This window comes from Microtus oregoni, unplaced genomic scaffold (assembly GCF_018167655.1).
Source record: "Microtus oregoni isolate MIOR12 unplaced genomic scaffold, Mior012 000071F_ref0000514, whole genome shotgun sequence".
Taxonomy (NCBI): domain Eukaryota; kingdom Metazoa; phylum Chordata; class Mammalia; order Rodentia; family Cricetidae; genus Microtus; species Microtus oregoni.
Genome location: NW_024543978.1, coordinates 792,667 through 816,362, shown reverse-complemented (window position 1 = coordinate 816,362; position 23,696 = coordinate 792,667). Strand labels below are relative to the sequence as shown.

General features: G+C 53.3%; 1 protein-coding gene across 15 annotated transcripts in view; it reads right to left on the bottom strand.

Annotated features, from left to right (window-relative positions):
• Positions 1 to 239: 239 nt before the first annotated feature.
• The window catches only part of Kcnq2 (potassium voltage-gated channel subfamily Q member 2), a 60,153-nt gene continuing 36,696 nt past the window's right edge, over positions 240 to 23,696 (bottom strand). For 2 of the 15 annotated variants that reach the window (XM_041641855.1, XM_041641858.1), the window contains 7 exons: positions 21,332 to 21,361; positions 16,745 to 16,798; positions 12,846 to 13,069; positions 12,123 to 12,231; positions 11,424 to 11,648; positions 6,617 to 6,740; positions 240 to 6,201 (listed from right to left, as the gene is read on the bottom strand). In XM_041641855.1, coding sequence (XP_041497789.1) covers positions 5,479 to 6,201; positions 6,617 to 6,740; positions 11,424 to 11,648; positions 12,123 to 12,231; positions 12,846 to 13,069; positions 16,745 to 16,798; positions 21,332 to 21,361 — 1,489 coding nt within the window. In that variant the 3' untranslated portion in view covers positions 240 to 5,478. Of the gene's footprint in view, positions 6,202 to 6,616; positions 6,741 to 9,707; positions 9,816 to 11,423; positions 11,649 to 12,122; positions 12,232 to 12,845; positions 13,070 to 16,744; positions 16,799 to 21,331; positions 21,362 to 23,696 lie in introns of all 15 variants that reach the window. The other 13 variants (XM_041641868.1, XM_041641869.1, XM_041641859.1 and 10 more) reach the window with 9 other exon arrangements.

Sequence of the window (23,696 nt, the reverse complement as noted above, 5' to 3'; positions counted from 1 at the left end):
CTGCTTCTATTCCTTCATGACGGATTGGCCTACTGAGGATGAGTGGCCGAGCGTAGGTTGTTAAGACTGGAAGGACCCAGCCTCTGACACTAACAACTCAGGTAACAGCCCCAGGAAACACAGAGCCTGGGACTTGAGAGGCCCCAAGTTGAAGTGCTAAGTGGCCGTGCCTCCCCAGCTAGACCCCCAGCCCTTATACCAGCTTCCAGGAGACACATGCAAATGAAGAGGCCAGGCGGTTCAAGTTGAATCACTGTTTTACTAAGTGCACAGGTCCACTGGGCATCTGAACTCAGCCCTGTGGCAGCAAAACTTTCCAGAACCATCTGCATGCATCCCTGCTGCGGGATTATGCCCCAAAGTTCCCTGCGAGCACACACTGGCCCGCTCGCTCACACAACACAAGTGCCATTCTGTTCATGTCGAGTAAGTTAGCATTCCAGCTAGTCAGTTAGAAAACTAGAGTTCATTCCCTGGGCATCTATCCCTAGAAGACAGCATAGTGTGCAGGTGGCGGCACGCTGGCCAAAAGGAGAAGGCCATTTGCTGTGGCCCAAGGGCACGTACAAAATGTTTAGGGTGCACGTCAGTATGAAGGCATTATGAAATATTCTTTGGAGCATGAACAAAAGTGCAAAGACAGCCAAAGGCAACAGCGCAGATGGGGAAGCTGCAGCCGCAGCTGCGGCCAGGGGGGACAAGACTGCAATGGGCAAGTGTGGGCTGGAAGCGCAGGGTGCGCTGTACTGTATATGGAACCATCCCAGGCAGATGGATGATGTCAAGGGGATCACAGCTTTGAGCCCCTCCGTGTGGGGGACTGCTAGGGGCAGCCCATCATACCGGCAACTCTTCTCCAGTAGCAGGACCTGGAGGTGGAGTCCAGTGTGTCTGAATCAGGCAGAGGCAGGGGTGACCTTGGTGAATTTCCCTCAACATACATTAAGGCAACAACTTTGTAAAAGCCAGTCCCAATTGGATGTGCGGTGTTAGCAGTGTGTACTCCTGCCTAAGAGTCCCAGAACAGCCTGGGGACTATCCCTTCTCTGATAGGGAGCTAGACACTAGGGGAGCTTCGGTGTGGGTCATAGGTCAGGCCCATTATCCTCTGTCAGCCAGAACACCAGGAGCATCTAAGACAGAGCTCCTTCCTAGGATGTAACCCTTTCTCTCTACTCCCATTCCTGGTGCTCCCCAAGGCCTGTTGCTAGAACCACCTCATAGAGAAGTAAAATTCATCAAACTGTGGCCCCAATTTATTTACAGGGACACTGGGCCCCCTAAACCTAGGGCCTAAGGCATGTGTTGGGCACATGCTGAAGACTCCTCAGAAAGAAGAGGCACCCTCATTTCCATCATAATACCTCCTCCAGGAAGCTCAGCTGGGGCACAATAGGAACCTGGGACAGAAAGACAGACAGACATGCCTGCAGACTCTTCTTGGACCTCTTTCCCCACATCCTACATCCTATGCTCTGGGAAGTCTCAGGTGAGCAGAAGGCCAGTGTCTCTACATCATGGGAGCAGATGACATCATTCCAGCCATGTGAGCTTGGCTTCAGGGGTGTTCTGTGTATTGATTCTCCACTCTAACCCAGCCCACCCTGCCAGAATGCAAGGTGCCCCAGATATCTGGGTCCTTCTACTGTGGGCCCCACTGTTCAAACCAAGTTTTTCATGTTTATTTCAAGAGGTTGTGGCCTCAGAGAAAGGCCCACATGTTGTCCTGTTGGTGTTGGGGTGTGAGCCATGGGCAAGTGTATTAGCCTCCACTCTCTGCACTACTTACAGCCAGAAAACTGAAAGACGCAATCTCCGGTGTTTCAGAACGGCATTCCCGTCCCAGATTCTCTTACCTCTGAGGTCTAAAGACATCTCTGGGCCCACTTCTTTCCACAAAAAGCAAGGGTGTTCTTCACAGTGCCCCTGATATAGGATAAACCCAGTAGGGATGGCAGAAGGCAGGTTGGCCTCGTTTTCCACATTCCGAATCTGTAGCCACCCGCTCAAGGGGAAAAAACCTTAAACCAGTGCATTAACGGTGGACGGTGGTCCTGGATATGAGGGCCCCATTTCTAGGGACTGGGGATGACTACAGCTTAGAGTGCCCTCCAAAGAGACCCATTTAGGCAAAAGGGTAACAGCTAGCTTAATGGACACTTGGTCTGCCCAGATCACATGTAGGACAGCAGATGGCCCCTCACCCCAGGTATTCTGGCCCTGGTAGACAAGAGTACACTTCCCGGAGGCCAATTGAAAAGGTCCGGAAGGAAGAATTTAAGCCAGAAAACATTGATCACAGCCTGGAATGATGAAGCAGGCATGTATGCAGGAGGGCACTGAGAACTGGCCAATACCAACAATGACCCAATGCAAAGACTGATCTGGACCTCAGCAGGCACTAGAACTGCTTCACCCTGACCTAGCCACAGCCTCTCTTGGCTCCTACAGACAACTACCAGCTAGTCCAAGGAGAAGGCAGTATGGGAACTCAATGGGCTCCATCCCACCCAGTCAGTGCTCAACACTTTAGAACATTCATCATTAAGTCTTGTGGTACCGTCTCCAGGTAGCTCCCATTAGGAAGAGCCAAAGACAAAAAGATTAAAGTGTTGGGGGCTGAAGCCTACATGTGTGTATACATTAGACATACAGGTTACTCATATGTGTGTGCACATGTTCATATATGTGACTATGCAGGTATAAAGGTGGATACCTGCTGTATGTGCACATGCAGAATTAACATGTAACCTACAAGCCTGTATGTTTACATGTGTTCATATGTATGCGTATATGTATGTATGTGTGGTCTGTCAAACTGTGTGAGCTTTCATGTGTATGTGTGTAACAAGGAATACATGTTCGAAAGTACACCTGCTGTATGTACACTTGTGTCTCTGTGTGTGTACTTGTGCGTGCATATGAAAGCGTGGTCTGTAAGCTTTTGTGTATACATATATGAATGTACTTACATGCCCAGTGTATGGGTATGTGCTGGTAGGCATGTGAGGGAATGTGTTGGGATAAATGTTTTCTGGGGAAAATTTTGCCATGGGGCAGCTGCTGGCCTTCAGCCACACTTGGTTACGTGTGAATACCCAAGAAAGTGCACAAATTTCTTATAGGAGCTTCTAGCCTCCGTCCTGTCCTGTTTCTCTGAGGGGGGGATGCCAAGGCAGTGGACATTTGTGTTGTTCGGGCCTCGGTCTAGGTCCCCAAGGAGGGGTTCGGTTATCTCTCATATTAGGGTTCCCATGTCACCCCTCGAGATGAACTTGCTCTGAGTAGCCAACACTGCAGCCTTGACCAGTACTCCTCATTTGCAGATCAGGCCACGGCCTGTCTCTCTTTACTGTAACCTAAATGAGGGTTTCTGATAGATTATGTATGGTCAGGGTTTCCTGGGGAAGGGAGGGTGCCTGTCCACCTTCATCCCACAAAACCTCAGCTCAGGGTATCCCAGGCTCTTGGATCCACAGCAGCCCTGGGGACAGGATGTGGGGCCATGCACATGAGGCAGGATACACTGTGTGGACCATGTAGGACAGATGCAAACCTCTTTCCCACATTCCCTAAAGCTGAGACAGCTATGCCTACCCAGGTCTAGGGGAGAAGTACTCTGGCGGTTGGTCTGTCCAGGGCAGGTGCACTTGCCCCTCTGCCCTGGACTCTTCCCATGTGTCAGGTGGAGGGTCTGAGCCCAGGCTCAACTCTCCAAGAGAAGGCTAGTGAAGGGGCAGCTACTCTTCCTGTCTACATTGCCGCCACACCCACATAGGAAGAGACATCTCTCATACCAAGGAGCTGGCTATGGCCCTGGTCCTAGGGGACCAAGGGGCACAGAGTGTGACACCTGGCAGAGGCATCCTGAGGTACAGTCCCTAGAAACCCTGACATGGAGGACATAGAGGCCACATCAGATAGCAGACACAGCTCCCCAGATGCCCAGGTCCCTCACAGAGACATGACCTCAAGTTCTCCTTGGGGATGGGGTGCCTCCTGCTGAGGTTATGCCCCCAAGGTCCTTCTACCCCTTCCACAACACTTAAAAGTGGGTGGGGGAGAAGTGGATAGAGCTCCCCAGGCTCAAGCTCTCCAGACTTGCCCTCACTGACCAGGAATGCTGTTGCCTCATAGAGACTGGGGCCCCAAAATGCTATATCATTCATTGCCGGACACCTCTGTGCCAGATGTTGCAGGACCACGGCTGAGGGCTCTACCTTGTCTCCCTCTAGAGCTGGCTGCCATACGGTCCGAGATGGCCCACTCACAAGATGAACAGAGTCCTGCTCACCAGAGTAGAGGACAAAGTGTTCCCAATTCCCCCAAACACTCAGAGGCCACAGCCAAGGGACCTCGAGTGGATGAATGACTGTGGATGCCCAGCTTCTGTGGGAAGGATCCTTGACCAGGCACAGAGGACATGCTCTCGTGGAGAAAGAGCTGGCAGTTTGACGAGGTCGTGCCATCCAGCCCTGCCTGGATCTGTAGAGCCAAGTGGGCAGCAGGCAAGCTGGTGCCCCAGCTGAGGACAGCACTGGTCTGTTCACCAGATGGTTCTCTTGACGTACTGGCTATAGCCTGAAGACCAGCGCCACACCAAGAAAAAGTGAGGCCATGAGGGTGCCAAGCCAGACCTCCCGGGCTACAGTGCCAGGGAGGAGGCAGCCAGAACCTCCCACAGAACCCCCTTCCAGAAAAAGGCTGTGGGCTGGGTCCTCCCCTAAGAGGTGGAAGCCAGGGGTGGGGCCAAAGGGTCAGTTCTAAGCTCCAGGTTGGCCCCTAAGGACTCATCCCTTCCTCAGCTCCAGGAAAAGGGTCCTGATCTTCCACAGAACCTGGAAGAGGAAGATGCTGGCCAGCAGCTCTCTAGAGAGATGCCCAGGGATGAGGGGCATTTCCTAGCCACACACAAACAGTGGGCCTGGCAATGCTTTACTGGGGCAGTCAGGAACTGGGGGATAAGCAGTCGGGTGTGAGGGTGGACCATTCCCAGCGACCTATGGTACCTCCTGAGCTTCCAGCCTATGCTGGGAGACCCCTGGGCCTCAGGACTGGCCATCAGCAGCAGACAGGCCTACTTTACCGCTATCTCCCATGTACTTGATCCCAGCCACACCCCCACTTACAGGTGCCACCATCATTCTGCTGCTCCTCACACACAGGGTGTTATCTGTCCCCCAAGAAGACCGAGCAGGGCTAGCTTTGCTGTCGTAGGTAGCTCCTGGGGCCTCTAGGGCCCCGCCTCAATCTCCCCCTCTTGGTTGGAAAAGAACTTCTATAAAATGTTACCATGTGTGCCAAGAAGCCCTGCCTCATCTTCACTCCACATGAGCCCTGAGAGCCAGATCCCACAAGCATCCCCTCAATCCACACTGCTCTATGCCACTCTGTCACGTTAGGAGAGGCCCTGGAACTCCAGCTCCAAATCAGGACCTAGAGTGGGTATGGCACGGGGCCCAGCAGCCCAGCCCAGTCTCACTTCCTGGGCCCCGCCCAACCCACATCTCCAAAGGGGCCCTCGCCAGTGGCAGAGCGTGGGGGAGGCCCACACGGTGTACAGAGGTCTGAGTCTGTGTCAGACTCCCCCTCCGCGATGTAGGGCCTGACCTTGGCACACGGCGCCACAGCTGCGTAACAGCTGCCCAGAGCATCCAGGTTCTCCTTGGACTGGGAGATACTGAAGCCACTGAAAGAGCGCTCCAGCTCCTCGTGGTCCACAGACGGGATGGAGATGGAGGTGTCACTATCCCGCAGGGCACCCTCAGGGGGCCTGCAGGCTGGGGCGCTCTCCAGCCTCAGGAACTCGGTACTGGCCCGGTTGCCCCCACTGTAAGCTGACAGCGACCGCTCATGCGCAGGAGGTGGTGGGATGCGTACCAGTGAGCCATGGTCTCCCACAGGGGAGGTGCCGTGGCGCTGGTGGCTGTGCTGCCATGAGGTGGACGGAGGACACTGGGCAGGGGGCATGGCTGGGGGTGCAGCGTAGTTCCTCTGGCCTGTAGAACTGGTGGAGCGGACGATCTTAATGATACAGCCATGCTTGTCCGCATGCTCACGGCTGTCCTCCGGACTGTGGTACGGTGGTGCCGGCTCAGGCTCCTTGGCCCCAAAATAGGCCTCTGTCTCTGCTGGTGGGATGCCCATTCGCTGCGTATAGATGCTCACCAGAAAGTCTATCTTCTTTTCCATGGATAAGACCTGTAAGAATGGAAGCTGTTGGCGGCGCCTTTGAGGAGAGGACCCAGGATGCACCCAGGGGAGAAGGGGCGAAGGAAGGAACCCAGGGACGGGAACAGCCCTTCCTCTACCCCAGACTCCCAAAGCTCAACCTCTGAGCTTAGTGTGTGTCTGAGCTCAGGCCAGCTCACAGTAGGACTCATGTGGTAGCTCCTAAGGATCCATTTCCAACAGGGTGAAGACTAGTACTGGGCAAGGAAAAGAGAAAGGGAGAAGTAGGGCCATGTGCAATTTCAGGCAACTTCCTGCTGCATCTACCCTTATGCCTGGGCTACTCGGCAGCCACAGGTTAACAAAATGAGACAGAGAGAGAGAGAGAGAGAGAGAGAGAGAGAGAGAGAGAGAGGAGGCCATTCCCCACCCAAGCTTCTTGTACCTGTTTCTCCACCTTCCCAAGCCGTCCCATCATGCTGGGGTCTTCGGGCAGCTCCGTCTCTGCAGGGCCTTTGGTGCGGTCCTTGTCCGTTATTGTTGGGCCCCGCCCCACAATCTGGTCCACTCTAGCGGGAATAGAGACCCAGCCCCCAAGTATGAGTTTGGGAGGGTGTGGCCAGGCCCCTGCCCCTTCTTCCTGGGCTAACCCGCAGCCCCCCAGATCTGGGCTCCGAGCCCTATCCAGAGCCGACCGGGGGGCAGCAGGTGCCAGGCAGATGGACGCTGGTGCCTCATGACCTCAGGCTGCCTCCTGACACCTTGGGTTCTGTTTCCTATCTGTTCCATCCCCATGGGATCTGGCACATTAACAAGGAGTAAAGGGAAATGTCTCCCTAGGGCCCTCCGTAGTATGGCTCCAACCCCATTGGTCTTGCCTCAGAGCTTTCCCCAGACCTGGGATTCACTGGTCCACAGCATACTTAGACCCAGGGGGTCAGAGGTGGTTGGTGGGCATCTAACCAAGTGATCAGAGTAGGGGAGGTTGTGCCTCTGCCCAAGTGCCACCCCCTGCGAGCTTTACTCCCACATTAATGTGCCATGGAGTTCCTTGGACCCCAATGGGTATGACAGGGACAGTGTTAAATGTCTGCAGCAAGGACAACAGAAGCAGGGAGGACGTGAGTGTCAGCTCCATGCATCAGAAGAAGGGAGAAGGAAACAAGAGCCACATAGGAACGGTCAAAGCACAACCAGAGGAGAGATGAGCACTGCCAACCAGGGATTTGTGAGGTGGGGGTGGGGGATATACGCACACAAGTGTGCTGATGCATGCATGCAAGTGTGGTGCATGTGAACTCACATGTGTGGGGGGTAGACTCACACCCATGGGAATGAATGTGTGTGCTTGTAAAGTGTTGGGCGAGGTGAGAAACTCAACTGAGTTGATCAGTAATGATAGCATAATACCAGCAAGAAGGGAAGAAGTTCCTTTGTCCTCAGGGGATGGAGGTTCCTATCTGCCCCGTGTGGCACCAGCAGATCCAGGGCATGTTATGCCAGGATGAGGAGAGGCTGGCAGGTGTCACAGGAGTGAGCATGGGCTGGGAGCTGCAGACCACTTAAAAATAGAGCCCGTGAAGAGCCTAGAAGCCCACTGTATCCAGAGTGTGGCTGAGCTGTGTAGCCCCACCCATAAAGCACACGCCAGCAGGTGCATGTCATCAGGTTCTCCCTTCACTTTATACAAACTGGGGTGCCCTGCCTGCTTTTCTGGCAACTCCAGAGGGAGGTGCAGGCTTGCATCAGCCAGGGGCAGCTTCTGCATGCTCCACTGGACTCGTGCTGGGCTCATGCAAAGGAGGGTGGGAGGGATGGCGGGGGGAATCAGTGACAATGGCAAGGGAACAGGTTCCCTGTTGTCCCGCTGTCCACACGGTCCAGGCACAGGTGCACAGCCCCTTCACCCTGCCACATGATGGGCCATCTGCCCGGCGGATCTCAGGGGTGGGCTTCAAGTTACTGCAAGGTAGTCAGACAGGGGTCCTCTGCAGACCTGTGCCACCTCCTCCCCCAAGGTTCAGGCTGGGGCACCAGACTCAATCCCCGGTGCTGCTCACCTCTTGGGTGAGAGAGCAACTGTGCAGTAAGACCTGTCCTGTGTGTGTGTCTGTCTATCACCCTGCTGCAACACAGGAGAAAGCGGAGAGGGCTCTGAGGTCTGCAGGGCCTTCCCAGCCTATGCCTGGATGGTCAGCTCTACCACAACTGTCAGAAAGACCCAGGGGACAAAACGGGTTTCAGTCTTATTGGCAGATAGTGTCATGGGCCACTCTTAGTCTGAAAGTCATCTGACCATCTACTGCCTGCTCCCCTGGGGTCCCTCTCTCATGGTATGCTCATCACATTGACCTATGTGCTCATGAGCAGCAACCCTGGCCCAAAAGGGCAGATGCTACATCTGCCAGTTCCAATTTCCCAAACTCTCTGAGCCGCCCGGAGCTCTTCTGCCCCCAGCTGACAGACAGGGCAGTGTCTACCTGCCCTCTCCAAGCCTGCTCCTGGGAGCTTTACTTTTCCTAGACAATCAGGCCCACCAGAGGAGGAGACGGAATTATCTGAGTGGTCACAGGGTAACCAGGTCTTGAAGTCTCTACTAACCATACTAGAGCTGGCTTTTGCCATCTGACTGTTCCCTGGCCCCATCTATCATCTGTCAATCAACTGAAGGGCAGAATAAGGTGGGCTGCCATCTTCCTTCCTTCCTTCCTTCCTTCCTTCCTTCCTTCCTTTCTTAAAGAGGTTTTTATTTATTATGTATACAATATCTCCCTACATGTATGTCTGCAGGCCAGAAGAGGACACCAGATCTCATTTTAGATGGTTGTGAGCCACCATGTGGTTGCTAGGAATTGAACTCAGGACCTCTGGAAGAGCAGTCAGTGCTCCTAACCTCTGAGCCATCTCTCCAGTCTGCTGCCATCTTTCTTATCTACGACATCAATGATAGTGGTGGTAACTTAAAATAACACCAGAACTGACAGAGTCAGCTTGGTGGTGGGTGTACTATAGGGGATTTTCTCATTTCTTTCTGCCCCCTGCAGTGCTGGGAATTGAACCTAGGGCCTTACACATGCCAAACAAGTGCTCTAGCACCAAGCTACATCCCCAGCCATCACTATTCTTCAGAACAATTTAGGAGGCAGGTGCATCTCACATCTAAGGAAGTAGCCCAGGAAAGTAAACCCTTCTGCTTTAATCTACACAGAGCCAAGGTGTGCATGGTGGTCACCCCAGTAATGGGCAGGTATGAAGGGCCTGAGCTGGTCAAGGGCACAGTGTCCTCTGCTTTAGCAGCCTCACCAGATAGATAGAGAAGTCCATGGAAAGGCAATCCCTGTAGATGGAGGACTCAGGGCACTACCTAACAGCCCTGGCAAAGAGTAGCCTTTTCTCTAACATGCCCTTTAGGAAGAGAGAGAACCTGAATGTCCCCTGCCCTGCGGAAAGAAAAGTGCAAGCTGCTGCCATCATGCGGCCGAGAGCAAAGGGGCTGGCCATTCACAGAGGGTTGGGAGGAGGCAGTGCATCCTAACCTAGGTGAGTACTGGGGTGACTCTCTCGAAGGGGCCGTGGGTCCTTTGGTAGGGTACTTCTTGTGCCGGGGAGTTGAAGGGGGTGGGGGGCCCACAATCATATCTATCCTGGCAGCATAAACAAGAAGAGAGACACCAGCAAAACACATCATAAACAACCCAAGGTGACTTGCCAGGCATGCACAGAAACATGGAATAACGTGACAATAGTGATTCTTCTGAAAAACATGCTCAAAACAGAATAGTGGACCCGCACTGTGGCCCTCACATCTGCCAGGCTTCTCCCATGTCCCAAGAACCATCCAGCCTGCCCACTGAACCTCAGGCAGAGTACAGGATGCATTGGTGCTGGGCACTAAGTCCCACAAAGAGACTCTGCAGCCGCAGAGCAACTGAAGTCTGCATCAGAGCCCAGAAGCACAGGGCTCCTCACTGGCATCTGTTTCCCAGACAGGAAGAGAAGGAGCAGGGACGTGTTGGGTGAAAGGCTGTGGAGCAGACAGTTGTGGGGATGGGCATGGCATTCGGCTGGAGCCTGGGGATTCTCACTCACCCACATGCAGCATATATAGAGTTTCTTCTGCTCTGGGAAAGTTAGAGGGGCCCAGACTGAACTAGGGACACCTGCCTGGCCTCCACTTATGAGAACAGCTCATGGCCTAGAAGCCCTACTATCCTGACACCTGCCATTGCTGCAACTTTCTTTGACCCCAAGGAGTCCCCCAGGATGTCTTTATGCTCCTTGCTTTCTGTCTAACTGAAACCCATCCTCCATTTCCAGGACTGGAGAGCAGGGTGTGCCCCCCCCTTAGGAGACAGGTTCGTCCTATGTATCACAAACACACACGTGTGCTAAGGATGTGTGCCTAGAAACATGGGGAGTGGGGACATGCTGGAACAGTCATGGACATGGTCTGTGCATATACCTGTGTGCTCCTGCACATGGGGAATGCACACTTGTATGTGTGCATCTGAGGATGCGTTCCTGTGAGCGTGTTGTAGGTAGGTTGAAACAATTATGGACTTGTGTCTGTGTGTGTACATCTGCATATGTTGGATGCATGTGTATGTGTGGGTGGACTCAGGCCTTACTCATGTGTATACTATGCATGTGTATATGACTTCTGGAGTTAGCAAGCCTGTTCTTACACGCAGATAAGCCAGTGGTTGCCTCTGATGTCCTCCCTACTCAGAAAGTAGGACCCCATCATGAGGAAGCAGATAGCTGTATCTTGGAGGAACAGCTACAGGGTCCCCAGCCACTGACTGGCAGGACCCACAAGAATCCCTGTGTTTCCATTTCTTCACAGAAACACTTCCATCTCAGCACATATGTGCACACCACACACATGCATACATATTCACCAACACACACATGCATATACACAGCACATGGTGCTCGCGCATACACCCACACATCATATGCACGTTTGCACACATATATGCACACATACATGCACTTGTGCATGCACATGAGTATATTCAGATGCCCACAAATGTACACATTCACACACATGTGCACACAGATATGCATCGGACACACACACACATATACACACTTGCCACCACAGTGCAGGTGAGTGGGAGAGAAAAAGGAGGGGCAGAAAAAATACCAAAGACAGACACAAGATAGTGTGAAAACACAGCAGAAAGCAACAAGAAGCCAACAAGGTGGGAAGAGACCTCCAATGGTGGCACTGGCCCTGTTCTGCACACCTGTCACCCAGCCCTTGGTGCCCCTTGTGCCACGCCTGGTTTTGTCCCGGAGGGCCCTGTTCATGCCCAGACTCGACAGGCAGGGACTCTTGCCTGGACTGCAGGCTCTTGATGCGGGACAACATGTCCAGGTGTCCAGCCGAGTACTGTTCAATTACATCCATCACGTCATAGGGGCGCAGACTCTCTTTGAACTTTCGCTTAGACACCAAGAACCGCATAACACTGCAGAGATGGAGAGATCATGAATTCTAGACAGAGGCTATACTGCCAGGGGCCAGTTCCCATATCCACCTGCCTGTCACCCTCAACACCACAATCCCTGGGAAATAGTACCCATTTCATATGGGATACCCACTCACCCTTCCCCACCACGGGCCAGTCACTGCTCAGCCTCAAGCTCCCATCCTCCTTGGAGCCACTGGTATGGGGAGGCTGTTATTTGTCTGAAAAACCCTCCTGCGCTTGGCCTCTATCTCATCCACACAGTCAGGGTCTGTGCTCTCAGGTTCGAGCAGCTCCACCAGGGTTCCCTGGCCCTCTGGGCACAAGTTGACAGATAGAGGAGCTAGAATGGGCAGGGGTTCTCCTCAGGACTCTCTGTGCTTTGCCAGTAGTTGTGGCCTTTGGTGACTCGGTAAGACCCCATGAGGTCACTGCACAGGGCCCTCTCAGGCAGATTGAGCAAGGGTCCCTCACCATACAGCTCTGATGCTGACTTTGAGGCCAGGGGTGAGATCTTCGGTCACGAACTCGCAGTTACAGCTCTTGTTGTCCTCCACAATATCTTCCCCGGGGAGGCTTGCTTCTGGGTGGAAGGGAGCACAGACTATGAGCAGACAACCATGGGGCCCACTCAGGCTCCCCCACATCCCTTTAATGCCTCTGCTGCACTGCAGTACCCGCCCCTGCCTCTCGGCAACTCTGCTTTCTCAGTCTCTTCTCCATTAGCTATCACCTGCACAACTCGAGGGTTTAAAAGGACATCCCTGCCAACAGATGAATGGATGACCACATTGTGGTCACTGTTCAGCCAAGAAATGAACGAAGCTATAACACTCAACAATACGGATGATCCTTGGAGATACCATGGCCACCATGGACCATATGAGGCTCGATATCATGCATGTGGCATACACAGACTGGAGGTGGAGAGAAGCAGGTATGGCGTCCTGTGATGGAGAGGGCTGGGTGATACCCAGAGGGTTCGGGGCTTCTCCATTATCTGCAGAGGTCGCACCGCAAGCCATGGAATTACAAGACGCCAATGAATGATGTGTGTTAAAGTGGATCATCTCACATGATGTCATTTAAAAGGATAAGAGTGGGGGCTTCCCGCTCCAAGAGACTTCCATTTGTACCATATAGCCAAGTGCTAATGCCCGACCCCCAGCAGCCTTGGGGAAGGTGGTGCTGACCCACCTTCTGAGTTCTGCCGGGATGCAGCACCCTTGATACGGAAAGCCTGGCGTGCACGGCTGCGATCACCAAAGCTCCAGCTCTTGGGCACCTTGCTTGGGCTGTCGTCGAGACTCTGATCAGCACTGGGGGACCGCCGGACCGTCTGGGCCTGGGGAGACCCCTTCCCCTTGGCAGCCACGCCTCGGGGGCTGGAGAAGACACGATCTTTCAAACTGACCTTCTGACTGTTCCCAGGATAACCATTCAGCAGACAGAACGGGCGGGCAGACAGACAGACAGACAGACAGAAAAACAGCAAGAGAAATCACTCTGGAAATAACAAGTCACATCTCTTTGAGACTGATACCCCCACCCCACCCCCAAGCTAGGAGGGAGATGCAAGTCCAAAGAGGAACCGATCACGCCGGGAACAGGGAGCAGTGGCTGGTGAAGCACGGGGGAGAGGTGAGGTGCTGCACAGGTGTGGCCAGACCCGGGGAAGCAACGGCGGGACTCCTGAATCATTCGGCTAACACCACAAGGTGCCAGAGCTCTCTCCACACTGTCCTGTCCGCTTCCCCAAATGACTCTTAGACACATCCCCATACACTTGAGACTGGATCTCTTCCCTGGACCTTGTCTGTACTGGCCCAGCCAACAGCTTTCCCTGTTGCCTGTGCCAATGTCTCCACCATCATCCTACCACTTCCCTCTCTTCCAGAATCACCAGAAATCAGGGCTACAACTAATGTGTCTAGTTCCACCTTGGTTCCAGCCTTTTCCGTGAGTCCCAGAAGCTGCCTGGCCTCTGTGTGGGACTGATGCCCAACACTGTCTGGTCTCTGGACTTCAGACCCCACCCCCACCCCCACCAGGATGATTCTAGGAGGACATCAGGGATGAGGTTACTCTGAGGCTAGGCTTCCACTGTCACAGGACTGGCTATCCCAAGCCTCGGCCGGCCCCAGGCGGTGGCTGTAGAAATGGAGTAATGATAGCCAGCCCCTGCCCAAAGTTCTTTCCCACTGGGCTGCTGTTTCCAGACTCTAGAAGGTCCTAAGACCTCCCTCACCCTGTGTTTCTTCATAATCCAGAGTTCAGCAGCTCACTGTGATCTAGACATCAAGAGACAGAGAGTCTGTGACTAGGTTGCTCCAGACAGAGGTGACCTCCACCACTACTCTGGGGGCAACGTGCCTCAGTCCAGGCTAGTTACTTTTTCTACTGATGACCCCACCGTAACTCCAGAGGCAGAAGGCAGCGAGTCTCTTGTGAAGTGGGACTCACATGTTTGGCCACATAGGAGTCACAGGACTTGCAGGAGTAGCTGCAGATGGGGCCCATGCCGATTCCTGACAGAATACTAAGGGTAACTCCCAGGAAGTTTCAGTGTTCAGTATTGCTCATCAATGCCTCAGAACCCAGCTTCACACCCAGCCACAGTGCCCCACCATGGGCCACCAGCCAGAGACATGTTCAGCAGACAGAGCAGAGCTGACTATTGCAGAGAAGCCACCGTGCTGAGGCCATCCACTTTGGACTGCGGATGGAGCTAGTGGCCCTCCCCACCCCATTGGGACAGTAGGTGACTTGGGAGACCATCCTTGCCTGCTCAAACTTTCTAAAGAAGAAGGAGAAAGAATAGGATGTCAAGATTCAAAATGTCCTGTGTCCTGGGGGCATCAGGAGCCAGGGGCATCTGCTAGCTTTGGAAAATGGCCCTGAGTCTGGACTTCTGTGTTAAATACTGGAGGCCACACATAGGCAGTTGGTGACCAGGGACACCCAGAATCAACATGATTCTCTGACCCCTTTCTGAAGAGAAAAGTCTAGTTGGGTCTAAGGAAAACTGGATATTCTAGGGTCTGTGGCTTCCATAATGTTCTCTCCTCCTGTGGGCCCCTCTATCACAGGAACTATCCCAGGGAAGACAGGGTCGGAGCCAGGCTGGGGGAGCTCACATTTCCCAGTATCACTCTGGGGCTCTTCCTCTATCCGCCCCACTCCCACCCAGCTCACACACTGAAGGAAGGGAAATGAGTCACCGCCAAGCAGCCTGGCTTTGATCACCGCGAATCAAGTTACAGAGCTGCCTTCCTGCTGGGGTCCCAGGAGTCACCCAGTGTTGCAACAATTTATAATCAGTGTGCATTTAACTCCGGCTGTCAGTCAGACTGAGCTGGTGAGGTCAAGTCAGGCTCCCCCTGACTCCTGACCCCTGACTCCTGTTACATCAAGAGGGACTTAAGCAGGTCCCTTCGGGCGGATTACCCCAAGTCAGCCCCTTTTCCTTCCTAGTAGTGATTTCTTCCACAGGCACCAAGAGAAGTTATCAACCACACAAATGCAGGCCCTACACAGGGCTGCAGCCCACAGCAGAGATACAGCTGCCAGGAAAGGGACCCCCACCCTTAATCTTGGTTCTTCAGTCTCCAGCTCTTCACGCTGTCTCTTCCTTAGAAGGAGGCCCTGACAGAAAGGAACAAAGTGGATTGCTGTTGCCAGGACATCTCTAGGGCCTGGATAGATGCATGGAGTCTAAGGAACTCCCTCTTACCTCCCAAGTCACCAAGCCAAGATCAAAGCAAACATCAGGGAGGAGGCTCTCCAGAGTGACCCCAGAAGCCCCAGGAAGTGAGCCCATGAACAGAACTACCCAGTGTGTTACAGGCATGGCATCAGCCAGGAGTCAGTTCAGGAAGACAGACTGGGGAAGCAAGCAAACCCCAGCCTCTTTCTTCCTGTCACCCTCCCCAGAGTTAAAATTACAAAAGGAAACCAGCCATGAGGTGGTCCTCGCCCTAGTCAGTGCATGGGGACCCAGACTCAGCAATGCAGGGAGCCAGCATCCATAGAGAACTGCCCAGTCTGTGCTGGACCGAGGATGCCCAAGAGACAGTCTACAAGAACACGTAGGGCAAAGCAGACTTCAGCTGGGCTCCTGCAGGCCCATCCTTCCCAACCCTCCTGGTCTTCAAGCAGCCTGACCTTAGCCTCTGCCCTGAAGGTCCAACCTGTGGCCAGAAGCACCTGGCCACGAAGGCCATGGGCAAGCAAGGCAGTTTCAGCCAGGGCCTCAGTAGGCTGCCTCACAGGGCAGTGCAGACACCCAGCTCCCTGTCTACAGCTGCAACATTCTCCCCACAAGCACCCACCTCCAGCACACAGTCAGCAGAGAGGCCCGTGGGGGTGTGGAGGTGGCCTTCAAGCCCCTCTCCCAGTGGAGAAGGACACGGAGCATGCACGGGTGCAAATGCACAGCATGCTGCTCGGCACGGCCGGCCACATGCACACGATGGGGGCTCCCCCATGCGGGGGACACCACAGCTGCCTGCATATGGCTGGGTTGCACCAGCCAGGAAAGGGACAGGCATGGGAGGGCAACCAGGAGGCAGGGGCCCCAGAGCAAGCAGGACAGATGCCTTCACACATGGACAATAGACAGGGGGATGGGACGGAAAAGGTGTAGTCAAGGTGCAAAGGGTTAGGAGGCTTTTCACTATCCCGTTTCCAGTCTTCCCTAATCCAGGCCTGCAAGTCAGAAGGGGGAGACATGGCCTTTGGCTTTTGGAGGTCCTGAAGGGCCCAGAACACAGCGAGCTGCCTCCCTCAGTGAGGTGCCGGCTAAGGTTCGGTCCTTAATGCCTAGTAGAGGTACCAGAGTGGCCGGCTCCAGAGGAAATGTTCCTTGAAGGACATTGGACTGTTTCTAGAGCAGTAACCCTGGCCAGCCAGCCCCCTGCTCTGACAGAAGGGGGCTCTATCTAGAGTCAGAGGCCAGGCGCCCAGCTCCGCCCTGTGCTTAGGCATCAGGGAACTCAGAGTTGGGTGGGCACTGTGCCGGCTCCTCCTGAACCTCTAGTAAGCAGGGAGGGCAGGAGCGTGCAGCGTGGTCAGTCCGTGCGAGCATTGCGTGGTACCTAGAGTGTCCGGGGCAGCATCCACACAGGCACCCTCGGCACGGTCTGCCTTTACTGGAAATGAGGAGAGCATAGTTAGTCCCGGGGGCGGCGACAGGACCCGAACAGAGAGCAGGTAACTGAGGCACTGTGACCACCCGGGGAGTTCAGGCTCACAGTCCCCCAGCCGCAGTATTTGCGCCTGAGCAGGGACAGAGAGAAAGGGGTGCGCGCGAAAGTCTTCCGCGGCCTGGGAAAGAAAACAGTTTTCTATTTTTGGAGAAAAAGAACCCCTGTGGTTTTCCTCCAAAAATACCTTTTCCTTCCAAAGCCAGAGAGTGTGGGTTCATGTTTTAAGAGATGTATTATTTTCTGCTATATTCATGCCAACAAAATAATAATAATACATGAACCAAGATGTTGCAGGAGGCCAGATGTGGATGGAGATAGTCTGGGATGTGACCGCTGCAAAGCATGCGCCTTTTAGGGAGGGAAACAATGTGCAGTTTAGCTTAACAAACCGAACGGCAAGCGGCGAGGTTTTGCCACACCAGCCTATGGCCCTGTTGGCAGTGGACTTTGATTTATCCAGGAGGCAATGGCTGCCCCCAGTTAGAAGGAAGCTCAAGAGAGGAGGCTTGGGGACACACTCGTATTTAGGACTGACCAAGTACACTCATCTGGGATTCCATGAGTCCACCTTATTGCGATGGCCTGGGCCAACAGAACTCCAAAGAGGTACCTGAGATACCTTAGCAAAATCCTAGCAAACACTGGCCCTTTCCAAGAATCCCTCCAAATTTTTGAGATTTGTTTTGCATTAGAACATGCAAAAAAAAAAAAAGTAAAAAAAAAAAAGAAGAAGAAACAAAAAAGGAAGAAAGGAAGAAATGAAAGAAGGAAGGAAGAAGGAAGGAAGAAAGGGAGGGAGGGAAGGAAGAAAGGGAAAAGTAAGAAGGAAGAAACTGGTGTCTAAGGAGAGCCTGGTCTACAGAGTGAGTTTCAGGACAGCCAGGGCTATGCAGAGACACCCTGTCCTGAAAAAAACAAAAAGAAAAAGGAAAAGGGAAAGAAAAGAAAAAGAGAAAATTACAAAAACACTTTTTTTTCTCCAGGCCTTCTTCCTGTGTAGTTCTAGTGGCGCTGGTGCAAACTGTGCACCTGAGGAAAGCAGCCTAAAGGACCGTCTCAGATCAGGAACAAGCCCCAGACTCAAGCCACTTCCACTCTCAGCTTTGTGTCACTGATGCGGGAGCCTCTCCGCTTAGGGACAAAGGACATACTTCGCTAACTGGTGTAATTGAAATTAGAATTGGAGCTAGATTCTGGAGAGCAGGCTAGCCCCCAAACTGTTTGCACTTCTGCCCTGGCATCCACATACGTTTGGCACTCTAGGTAAATGAGCAGCCTCAGGAGCTCACACACTCTCAGGATGTAGGACACAGACTGGACACATCCCCACGACCTGCTACAGGGTGCTGCTGTCAGGAGCATTCCCTATGACTTGACCCAGGGTTAAGCAGCAAGTGAGCACCTAGCCCCTTGGGCCATGGCCCCTGTGTCAACACTGAGAACAAAAGACAGAGGTGGTTCATTCCTAACACCTTTGACAAAAGTCCCTTTTGTTCCCCAGCTCTCTGGCTTCTTGAGAAGCCAGGATCTGAGGCCTAGTTCTGCAGTAGAGACCATCTCTGATAGTTGTGCTGTCTAGTGGGGTAGCCACTGACCGCACCTGGCCACTGAGACTCAGGAATTTACACCAACTGTGTCCATTTTAATGAATGCTGCAAGTGGCTGGTCATTCCTGTCTGGGGAAACAAGGTTTGAGAGCCTGACAAGATCTGAGGAAGAGGAAGCTTCTGTTCACAGCCTTCTTTGATTGGTGGGTGTCAAGGGTGTGGCACTGTCCGATCCCTCGGACCCCGTTTTTCTGACCCATCAGCAATGTGAAGCTCTGTCGTATCTGTGAATGATTGGTCGATCTCAATCCCACGCAGATACCAACTGGCCGGCCCACAAGGAACCCAAGTGGGGGAACAGATATGTCCACAGACACCGGCTCAGGCCAAACAGGGCAGATGGGCACCAAGACACACAGACACCTCCATCTGTGAGGAAGAGTGGATCCGTATGGACAAGAAAGGCAAAGCTGAGGTTAAGGACTCCTCTAGGCACAGGGTAGGAGACAATGAGGAAGAGGACAGGCCCACAAAGGACAGTCACAGCAAGTGCAGTCACAAGAAACACTGATACAGCACAGGCCTGAGCTCCCACCTGCCCTGGATCCCCCAACCCAGATGTCCCTAGTGAGTCCAGCCTAGTCACGTGGGTCTCCTCAGGAACCGATCCCCCATACACCTTGTCCTGAGTCGTAAGACACTGGGAAGGCATCTTCAGACAGCTGAGGACGAGGCCCTGGGGTCACACCACCCACGTGCCTAGATAGATAATGCTACCTAGGACTGCCAGGCAGTGTCTGGAGCCCGTCAGAGCATGGCCACTGCTAGACTACAGCTAGTGAGTCCAAGGATGGAGAGACTCTGGGGAACTGGGCTTGCCCCACACACTCAGCATTTCAAACAAGGCTCATTCTACTATTTTCACTTAAGCAGCAATTTCCTGCACACGTCCTATGTTCTTGATGCTAAGGAGAGGATATAGCTGCTTGTGGCAGAGGCTAAAGATACCACTCCGCCCTCCATGACCTGGCCAGCAGGTGTACAACCCAATGAAGGCGTTGGGGTCTCCCTTGACAGAAGCTGTTCCTCACTCGCTCCAACACTCAGCTCTCCAGGTGCCCCAACCTCCTTGAGGAGCCCAGTGTCCGTGCAAAGGTCCTGCACACCCTTCCCAGGGATGGCAAACTGCTGCCCCAATTGAACGTTTTGGAAGCAGGGCGTCCTGGGAGGAGGACCGGGTTGGTGGGCGCTGGCCCTCAGGGAAGGGTGTGGAGGTACAGGCAGGCAGGGGCCACTGACACGCGGGGAAGACAGAGGAGTGGCAGGGTGGAGAGCGGGGGAACCATGGAACATACCGGAGAGCCGGGGGGGCTCCCGTGGGTCCTCACCTTGAGTCCTGCTTTCAGGGTCAGCACCTCATCCCAAAAGACAGAGCAGACGAGAAAGGGGCCCAAGAAGGGCAATGACAGTGATTAAAAGCACTTGGGGGCAGCAAGATTTTCCAGATGGGGGCAGAAGAGGAAGAGAGAGAAAGAGAGAGGCTGAGACGAGGATCGCGCAGGGCGTGCTAAAGCTATGGCAACAAGCGCAAGAAACTGTGGGAGGCCAGATGCCTCCTGCGCAGCTCGCTCCCAGTCAGGGTAGTGTGGAGACGAGACAAAAGGTCTGGACCCATCACCAACAGGACAGTCTCGGTTCACCTGGGGCACGGCCGAGCATTAGGCCAATCTCAGCCCTGGTGTCCTAGCCCTGGGGCCATTGGAAACAGTGCTGCGCAAGGAACAGAGCAGAATAGCCCTGATGGACAGTGAGGAGTGAGAGTATGCCCGTGGACAGTGAGGCTGCTAGTGCTGTTTTACCCACGCCAAGGCCAGGCGAGGCTGGCTCGCCTACCTTCACTTGTCAACAACCACGACCACACTAGACTGCCCGTCTCTCTTCAGCTAGCTTTCTCAGTGACCAGGGTTTCCCTTCAATGGTTGTCCGTTGAGCTGACTTGGGGAAGCCAGTGTTTGCCACTCGGACAACCACACATGAATTCTCCTTTTGTATGGGAGGGGAGGACGGTGTCCTTCTCCAGGGGACAGAGGACAGGTTCAGCCTAATTCTACCCTTCTCTGCACAAGAGCAGTTTATTAAAAAATATATTCTAGGTTACCCTGCTATCCGTGGGTCAGGGGAGCACAAGAAGGCAGGCCTAGAATCTAGGGGCCATATTCACACTGCACCTTGTGGACAGGTCACTTGAGGGGAGGGACAACTCAGCCTAAAGGCCTTGGAGACCGAGGCAGATGCACACCGAACTCAAAATCTGTGAGGTAGTCTTTCTTTGCTTATAAGCACCATGACAGCATGGTCTGTGTCCATCTTTACCAAGCGATGCTGACACTGGATCCCCATCTAACCAGCCTGAGCAAATGGAGCCTTCTTGGAGGGCAGCAGGGATCAGGAAAGGGAGCAGCGAGGTGGAAATCTCCATGGAGATATGAGAGGGGATAGGGCACCTTAACCTCTCTCCCACCCCAGGGGGCTATCAGGGTAGCAAGGTTCTCTTCCCCTCTGCCAGCATCTGGCTCGATATCCCCCCTCCACTAGATTGGTGAGAAGGACACCTGCTTGGGTTGCCAGCTGGGTCTGCAAATCCCAGCAGCATACACAGGAATCAGCCTCAGAATCCCATGTGGGCAGTGGTGGGGGTGGGGGAAATGATCCCAAGAAGCCCCACCCTTCTACTGCCCAAATCCCTGTGAGGAGGCTGTAACTGAGCAGTGACTCCGGATGTGTGTCAGGACACACTACCACACACTGCACATAGAAGCACACGCAGGGCCCCACGGTAGCCCCGCCCCATGGCACATGGTTTACACAGAGGGAGCAGGCAAGATGGGCGCGGCACACACCAGGGCAGCTGGAGGCAGGAGGGACTGACCTTGGTGATGGTTCTGGTTGTGGCTCCTTCCTTCAAACAGAGGAAGAGAGAGTTAGTAGATACCCCTCTGGTAGCCCCATGGCACCCCTAGGATCCCTCCGATCTACTCAGGCCCTGACATCTGTCAAACAGAGGAAGAGAGAGTAAGCAGATACCCCCTCTGGTAGCCCCATGGCACCCCTAGGATCCCTCCGATCTACTCAGCCTGTCATGCCCACAGGCTGGGTTGTATGTTATAGGACCCAGTGCAAAGAGTGGTCTTCCTAGAGTACCTGACAAGGCCTAGGAGCAAGGGGAAGAAAGGGACTCCCAACAGGACTGAGATCCTCTAACCCAGAGGGCTCTTTTATTTGAGATTAATGGATACTCATTTCAGCAGGATCGTACCAGCATAATAATAAAATTACAAAAAGAAATGTGGTTGGAGAAAGTTCTTGACTTAATAGAATGTCCCTCTTTCCGTGCAGTTTTTCAGTGGTAGCGGGAATCAGACAAGGACTTTGTCATGGTCTAGAATCAGCATTTGTTTCAAGGCCAGTAGTCATCTCCCGGCCCTGGTCTACTTGAAGGCCTATGGTGGCCATTATCTGTTTTATTGGGATTGGTTCTTTCTGGTGGCAACACTGAGACGGTGGCTGGGTCTTATTTAGCGGAGAAGGGGAAATGAGGAGTGAGCCCTGGTGCCCTCAGGAAGGCAGTGCCAGGCCAGTCTTTTGTATGACAAGGATTCGCCATTACATTTCCAAATGTGCACAACAGCTATTGTACCTCTGACGTTGGCAGAGAAGATACAGCAGAGAGACGCGGTTCAGACAGGTTCCTGCACCTGCTTCCGATAAGCCCAAGCCATTGCAATTCCCTCCACAGCCTCATGGAGGAGTCACACACCTGTGAGGGTCCAGTTGAGGTAACCCTGTGATCTTTCCCAGGGAGCCTGAACAGCAGGGGGATGTGCACACTCCTGCCCACCCCATCAACCCCAGCTGCATCTGGGGGCAGTCAGACATTCGAGATTTCCTTTCTTGACTCTGGAGGCCACAAATCCAAAGTTAAGGTATGGGTAGCCACTCCTCCAGTGGACCAGGGAAATGGCTGCCTCTTCCAATTTTGGAGTTCCAGCTTATTTTGGTAAACAGCTTATTTCTTAAATTTCTTCTTCCATCTTCCCCTTGCGTACATTCCGGCATTCTGTGTCTCCTCTCCTGACCTTCATGCAGACAGTCATGTAGATGCTGAAGCTTTTAACTTACAACATGAACAAGGGGCTTTTTTCAAGTTAAAGTCATATTCAGACATGTCTTGAGAGTTAGTGCTAATGCACCTATATTTGTGTGTGTGTAAGGTCTAGAATACACCACCCATCCCTCAATTCCTTAAGTCTCAACCCTCTGCAGCATCAACTCTGTTTAAAAAAAAAAAATCACTTAATAAACCAAGTGGTGGTGGCGCACGCCTTTAATCCCAGCACTTGGGAGGCAGAGGTAGGCGGATCTCTGTGAATTCAAAGCCAGCCTGGCCTACAAGAGTTAATTCCATGACATCTAGGGCTGATACACAGAGAAACCCTGTCTTGAAAAGAATCACTTAATTGCCTGTTAAAACCACATAAACGAGGTTATCAAGACTCCAGTGTGGTTGTCCTGTGGAAAAGTCCTCTGCACACAGGCATGAATCTCAAAAGTAAATCACTCACTTAGTGGTTGTGATGGCAGGGACGGACACAAGGTGACAGTTTCTCTCAAAATGGAAACATTGGTAAAGGGATCCCTCGCTACCAAAGTCTGAAATGCAAAAGGCAAAATTCTACTCAGATTAGTAAAAGCTAACCCCCTGTTCTGTTAATCTCCACCTCTGCTGCTCTGACGACATACGTGACCACTGGCATCCTTCCTGCTTGTAACAATCTACAGAACCGCCTTCATTTCACTTGTCTCTGCCCTTTTCAGTCCAAGCTGAAGTGTCTCTGCTGCCCAGAAGGTCGTGGTACCCCAAGGAGCCTCGGGGGGTGGGGGGGTCCTCTGTGTAATTCTGATGTGGCCCGAGGTGGGTGGCACTAGCCAGAGTCTTGATGTGGCACACTGAAGTGACCCATGATAAAACCCATTGGTCAGGAGAGTTCACCGTAGAACCCTGAAGGGGCTCAGCATGAATGACTTCAGTCAGAGTTCTCTGTGTGCCAAGAGGCAGTCCAGGAGTGGATTCCATTAGATATGAGCATCCATTGTGAGCCTGAGGCAGCTGAGGAGTGGATGTCATTCCATGGAAGAGGCCTTTGCACAGCTTTCCCGGATAAGCACCTTCAAGCCTGACTTCCATCAAGATGAGTGATTGGCCCTGATTCACACACCGACTTTCTGCCTCACCT